Here is a 7,500-nt window from a genome sequence, read left to right as displayed (position 1 = left end):
GATCAACTCTATGTGAAGGAGATGTGTCACACTGCATGAGGCAAATGGTGGTCACAACAGATACTGACTGGTTTTGTGATTTTTTTTTTTAAAGGTATCTGTGACCAACTGTATTCCCAGTCTTGTGAATTCCATAGACTAGGGCCTAATGAATTTATTTAAATTGACTGATTTCCTTATATGAACTGTAATTTATTTTGTTCAGTATATATTGATGTACTGTACCTGGGGATGTTGTTCTTGGGGTCCTCGCTGTCGTTAGCCAGTCCTCCGAACAGGTAGCATTTGTTCCCTACCAGGGAGAAGCTGTGGCCCAGACGGGGGCACGGGGGGGGACCGTTCTTAGGAGACTTGGCCTTCAGACGCTTCCACTCCCAGCGGCTGGCCTGAGGACAGCCGGAGAAAATAACATCACGCAGAGAATAACTCACTAACAAGCTTGGGTGTGACCCTACGATCTCTAACTAGCCTAGGCAGACATCTGATGCAAAACATAAGAAATGTGTTTAAATTGACAGAATATAATATACAGATTTGTTTGGGCAAACAGTTGAGTGTTTACGCCCCAATATCTCAGTAAATAACTATCAGAGCTGTATTCTGTGGGCTGAGCGCGTACCTGTAGTTCATACAGATCGTTGCTGTATTTGCCATACTCCACCATCCCTCCAAACACCAGCAGCCTGGTGCCATCACACACAAATCCATATGCAGCACAGCCAGGCGGGATATCACCACGGACAGCAGGAATGAACCACTGGTTGGTCGCTGAAACACAATGAACTCTTAGGTTAATGACAACCCCTGCTATGTACCAACGTTACTGTAGTAATAACCTGCTTAACTACAAAGTGTCAAAAGCCACAGTCTGAGAATTCCAGTGATTTCAATTAATAATATAGCCTACCAGATATGCCAATATGGAAAGTCATTCCTGATGCTGCACCACTGACAGACCATAGAAATACAGCTCTATTGCATGTAAATGGGATGTGTTGTGTTTATCATCGCATAGTTTTTTTGGTGTATTTTTGTTGATATGCCATTTTGACAGTGCTCAGGTATGCTTATAAAATAGCACAACATAGAATTCATCATGGATTAGTCTTCAAAAAAAGATAGGCTCGAGGGAGTTTAATAATGATTGATCTTTGTTGATATTATGACGTTGCTGTTTTCTATTAACCCGCCATTTCTCTCTGGATTTTCTCTCCAATCAGCACCCTAGGCGAGCCATTACCCACACAGCTGGCTAGCTAACTACCGATCCCATTACATTTCACAGCACGTCAACACTAGCGCTTGCTTACCTTACAAAATATGAGCAATACAGAAGTCATATTTTAACCATCTACCTGCTGTCAAACACAGAGGTTCATTGCTAATTCACTATGTTGAACGACAATGCATAAGCGGATTAAGTATTTGGTTAAAATATTATGTATAGGTAGTTTGCTAGCCAACCATACATAATATTTCTATGTATCCAACATTTCTAGTTGACTAATGCGTTAGCGCTACTACAGTCCAATAACTGACTAGCACATTTTAGCGGAAGCGCTAGTTAGAATCCAATTGCTAAAAATGTTAACGTTAGCTAGCTAGGATTTAACAATATGTACTAAATGTATGCATGAACCACTGGACGTTAAACCTTACCTGTGTTATAAACGTGCAACTCATCCACAATTCCTTCATTGCCACCCCCGAAAACGACCATCAATTCTTTGATTGCAACCGCACGGTGCCCATGTCGGGGCCGAGGGACAGGACCGGACCAACCCAAAACCCGCTTCCACCGTGGCTGCAGAACTGAGCCAGATGCCATTGTGCCGGGAGATGAAGTTCCTCYTTGAGGGAAAAAAAATCCAAATTGAAAAGCTTTTCAATATTACTTGAAAATTGAGCTAAATAGCTCAAGTATAACAATGCTAAGTTAACTAGCTCGCTATCTCCTGTCAGGAATAGCCAGCTAGCTGGCTAACGCTAAGATAACAGGATTAATAACCGCGTCCTGCTAAAATACTGCACACAAAAATAAAATATAAAATCAAGATGTGTTTGTTTTGATCCCAGTTCAAGTCCAATTGTATATAGCTGTATTGAGAATATGTCCAGGCAGCTGTGGTTCTACCTTACTAGCTAACAGTAGCAAGCAAGCTTATTTAGCCAAGAAGAAGCTAAATAAAATCTATGGGAGCCGCCATTTTACCTAGCTAGACGCTTTGCAGAAAATTTGAAAACGCCGGCAGGTCAAAACAACATAGATCCGTAACACCATGAATGCGCCGCCATCAAAATTGTGGAACTCGCAGTCAACTTTGTGCATCTCTTCAAAATTGACGCAATAATTTTCTGGGTTGCAGTTATAGTTCCACATAAGCAAGACGGTGCGATTCAATGGGTGCCGCCATCTTGGCGCTAACAAACTAAACAAACCACCCAGCCTGACTAGAAAAATGGCCGAGACAAATTAGGCGCTGAACCCAGTTTGCTAGTTACGACTGGACGTTTTACTAGCTAGCTCGTTCCAGATATAATTTTAGCGTAATTTGTGTCACGTATATAACTTACAATCCAAATTTATGTTTGGACATTATTGTCCCGGGAAGGTAGCCACACAACTGTTTATTTCCATGCTTCATCATGAGCAGAAATGCATATTTAATGTTATTCAACAAACTTTACAGACCTAAATATTGAGTAGATATGTAGATTTAATTGTAACTTGTTTCCTTCAGTACCACTCCAATTGTCATCTCTAGTAATTGTTGCTAAAGTTGCAGGCAGGCAATGTTCATTGGTGTTGTTTTGTTGCACTGTGATGATACCTTACAAAAAAAGTCATGCTTTTTTCTGGGTGTCGCCATTTCTACACAAAAAGCTAGCTAGATGTCAAAAAGGCGCTGGTTTAACTAACAGCTAGYTAGCTAGCTAACACTAGTGGAGCATCTTTGATAGTCCACTAGTTAGCTAATGCTGCAAATCAAGATTCAACATAACACTACTGCCAGATTATATATAGCATTTCAATAGAACAACCCAGATAGCATATAGCTATTTAGCTAACAAGAGTTAGCTTCTTAGCTAGCTTTCTCGTTAACGTTAGCTTCCAGCTTAGAAGCTAAAGTTAATATCCTTCTTGACCAAGTACAACTAGTTATGAATGACGAGCAACCTTAGTAAAACCTAACATGGTAGAATAATTTGGGGAAATTAAGTTGAACTTCTTTATTAACGTATCTTTCATTGAAGCATTAACAGTTATAAATTACTTTCCTTATTAGCCTTGCTAGCAAGTTAGCCAACTTCCCTCAAGAAAAATGGCGGAGATACCGTCACAACAAAAGCAACAACAAAAAAAGTTGAATTATCATTACCACATTATACTTACACGTTAATTGTAACTAATCAAAAGTCTCGAGAGCGGGACTCAATTTAAGAAATTGCACCCAGATAATTATATCAGTTAAAATGAGAAGAAGCTAGTACTGTCTTTGGCTACTTCTCATGCCGCCCAGGAAGCCGCCATTTTCTCATCTGCCTCAAACAAACACCACTATCCAGAAGCCCATAGTGGAGATGGCGAGCACAGTGGCTTGCGGACTGACCAACCAGTCTCACTACTCCAACAACAGGGGCAAAGGTTGGCAGGACACTCACTAYATGGCATCAATTGGCCTAGATAGACCAGGCTGCATGTAAATGGTTCAAAAAATAACTTCACTGATAGAACTCAATGTATTTTTGTTCAGTGTAGTAGAAAGCAGATTATTTATGTAACAGTATAACTTTAATCCGTCCCCTCGCCCCGACCCGGGCGCGAACCAGGGACCCTCTGCACACATCAACAACAGTCACCCACGAAGCATCGTTACGGTCCTAGACTATGGCGAAATCATCTATATGAACGCAGTTTATCATGGCGCAGTGGCATCCAAACATTTCTCCAAGTTTCACCATCATTGTAAAGTCCTAGTTATTTGGTTGCTTTGATTTCTGAAGATCAATATTTATTTCATGTAATTAGTGATTAATTTACATCTGTCCCTCATTTTAAGGTCAATCCTGTTACGTGAACTGAACTGTAATTTTAATAGGATGAAACTATTCCTTTAAAAACAAAAATCTAAAGGAACATCTACACTGAACAAAAATGTAAACTGTTGGTCTCATGTTTCATGAGCTGAAATAAAAGATGCCAAAAAATGGTACATATGCACAAAAAGCTTATTTCTCTCAAATGTTGTGCACAAATGTGTATACATCCCTGTTAGTGAGCATTTCTCCTTTGCCAAGATAATCCATCCACCTGACAGGTGTGGCATATCAAGAAGCTGATTGAACAGCAAGATCATTACGTAGTTGCACCTTGTGCTGGGAACAATAAAAGGCCATTCTAAAATGTGCAGTTTCATCACAACACAATGCCACAGATGTCTCAGGTTTTGAGGGGGTGTGCAATTGGCATGCTGACAGCAGGAATGTCCACCAAAGCTGTTGCCAGAGAATTGAATCTACCATAAACCACCTCTGTCGTTTTAGAGAATTTGGCAGTACACCCAACTGGCCTCACAACCGCAGACCACGTGTAACCAGCCCAGGACCTCCACATCTGGCTTTTTCAYYTGCGGGATCGTCTGAGACCAGCCACCCGAACAGCTGATGAAACTGTGGGTCTGTACAAACAGTCAGAAGCAGTCTCTGGGAAGCACATCTGCTCGTCATCCTCACCAGGGTCTTGACTGCAGTTCAATGTCGTAACCGACTTCAGTGGGAAAATGCTCACCTTCAATGGACACTGGCACGCTGGCGAAGTGTGCTCTTCACAGATTAATCCCATATGATGCGTTTTTCATCATATGATGCTATGTTTTTGCATCATACAGGGTTGATTTATGTATTTTGAAAGTTGCATATCTTGAAACATTGAGTGCTAACAAGCAAAACATTTTGGGACTATGTCAACAATGGACTAATGAAACAAACACCAAAATATAGTTTATGGGTGGTGTTTTCATTTAATAATTATTTACTATCGTCATTTTTATTATTTAACCTCTTGAAATGGGGAAAACATGTTTTTATGAAGTTCAACATCTATTCTTTATGACATAATGTTAAAATGAGGTGAAATAAAATACAAAATTGGACCAAGTTACACTTTTCAAAAGGCACCGAATTGGTGGAATGACCCAAGTACATTGTGGGACATGTTGTATACATTGTATTTTAATACAATGTCACAATTTACATCTCTTGAAAAAAAAACTCAACATACCAGACAATTAAATAAATTAATATTGTTTACATAATTAAATAATTCACTTTGTTGGTGCATTGTCAAGAAGGAACCTGCACGTAAGCCTTTCATTGGATGATGTATACTATGTGTATCTCGTACATACAACTAACAAAACTTGAAACATTAAATATCCAAATAATTCTACTTTCTTTACGAATAGCAGACAATACATGTTCAGCGGACTTCTAAATCATGATTGATAGGCCTAATTGTGTAAAAAATGTATCTTTATTTGTTAACGGCCATATTTCAAGTTATTAGTCGTATGTACGAGATACGCATGGTATATATCGTCCAATGAAATGCTTAGTTGCGGGTTCCTTCTCGACAATGCAACAATAACACATCAAATAATAACAGGAACCTAAAGGAAATGTCAGTAGAATAGAATAATACATTTGAGCAGAAGTATAACACAGGAAGGCACAAGTTAGTCCAATGTTTGCAGGTTTTGGGGAAGGTCGGGATGAGGACAGTGTATAAACGGAGTAGTATAATACGAGTTTGGTAGCAACAGTTGTGATGTGTACGTAGCATTAGTGTATATGTGTGTATGGGTGAGTGTGTATGGGTGTGTGTGTATGGGTGAGTGTGTATGGGTGTGTGTATGGGTGAGTGTGTGTGTGTGTGTGTATGGGTGTGTTGTGTATGGGTGTGTGTGTTGGTGATTGTAATGGTGAGTGTGTATGGGTGAGTGGTGTTATGGGTGAGTGTGTATGGGTGTGTGCATGTGTATGGGTGTGTGTGTATGGTGTGTGTGTGTGTTATGGGTGAGTGTGTATGGGTGAGTGTGTATGGTTGTGTGTGTATGGGTGTGTGTGTGTATGGGTGTGTGTATGGGTGTGTGTGTGTATGGGTGTGTGTGTGTATGGGTGTGTGTGTGTATGGGTGTGTGTGTGTGATGTGATGGGTGAGTGTGTATGGGTGTTGTGTGTATGGGTGAGTGTGTATGGGTGTGGTGGTGTGTTGATGTGTTGGTGTGTGTGTGTATGGGTGTGTGTGTATGGGTGTGTGTGTATGGGTGTGGTGTGTATGGGTGTGTGTGTTGGGTGTGTGTGTGTATGGGTGTGTTGTGTGTATGGTGTGTGTGTATGGGTGAGTGTGTATGGGTGAGTGTGTATGGGTGTGTGTGTATGGGTGTGTATGGGTACTAAGGTGCGAAGAATCAGAGCAGGTGGTCAGTCCAGTTCAAGTTTATTTAATGAAAACTTGACATTAAATTATACAAACAGAAATCATACAGTTGTCTGAATTATCTAAAAGATACATTGTACAAATTGTAAAACCGAACTAGTGATGTGTGAAAGAAATGATTGATTTGGGGTTGATTACATTTCACGATACCAAACCGCAATGCTTTATTAATTTTTTAATTTTTATAAAAATGGAACATACTCCAATCCTGCTTTTTTTCCTCGTAACTCAACATTTGCTTTGCTTTTCCCAAACTGAACTTGCATAACAGCCAATATTGACTGTTGGGCAATGTATGATACACAGACTGCACCCACGTGTCTTTGTTTGTCTAGGTACTGCAGTGTGTAATGGTAGACGCAGTGTGTAATGTGACTGCAGTGTGTAATGGTAGCTGCAGTTAGTAATGGTAGACTCCGTGGTGTAATGGTAGACTGCAGTGTGTAATGGTAGACTGCAGTGTGTAATGGTAGGCTGCAGTGTGTAATGGTAGACTGGAGTGTGTAATGGTGCTGCAGTGTGTAATGGTAGGCTGCAGTGTGTAATGGTAGACTGCAGTGTGTAATGGTGCTGCAGTGTTAATGGAGCTGCAGTGTGTAATGGTAGACTGCAGTGTGTAATGGTAGACTGCAGTGTGTAAATGGTAGGCTGCAGTGTGTATGGTAGACTGCAGTGTGTAATGGTAGGCTGCAGTGTGTAATGGTAGCTGCAGTGTGTAATGGTAGACTGCAGTGTGTAATGGTAGACTGCGTGTGTAATGTAGCTGCAGTGTGTAATGGTAGACTGCAGTGTGTAATGGTAGACTGAGTGTGTAATGGTAGACTGCAGTGTGTAATGGTAGGCTGCAGTGTGTAATGGTAGACTGCAGTGTGTAATGGTAGACTGCAGTGTGTAATGGTAGACTGCAGTGTGTAATTAAGGCTGCAGTGTGTAATGGTAGCTGCAGTGTGTAATGGTAGAGCTGCAGTGTTGTAATGTAGACTGCAGTTGGTAATGGTAGG

The 7,500-nt window shown here is 40.7% G+C and overlaps 1 protein-coding gene across 1 annotated transcript in view; it reads right to left on the bottom strand.

Annotated features, from left to right (window-relative positions):
- LOC112072308 (host cell factor 1-like) overlaps window positions 1-2,450 on the bottom strand; it is an 11,851-nt gene extending 9,401 nt beyond the window's left edge. Inside the window, 3 exon segments of the mRNA XM_024139708.2 lie at window positions 226-386; window positions 620-768; window positions 1,660-2,450. Of these exon segments, the coding sequence (XP_023995476.1) occupies window positions 226-386; window positions 620-768; window positions 1,660-1,828 (479 nt within the window). The 5' untranslated portion in view covers window positions 1,829-2,450.
- Between the last annotated feature and the right edge of the window lie 5,050 nt (window positions 2,451-7,500).

The sequence above is a fragment of the Salvelinus sp. IW2-2015 genome, unplaced genomic scaffold, assembly GCF_002910315.2.
Source record: "Salvelinus sp. IW2-2015 unplaced genomic scaffold, ASM291031v2 Un_scaffold1887, whole genome shotgun sequence".
NCBI lineage: Eukaryota > Metazoa > Chordata > Actinopteri > Salmoniformes > Salmonidae > Salvelinus > Salvelinus sp. IW2-2015.
This window is presented reverse-complemented; position numbering and strand designations above follow the sequence as displayed.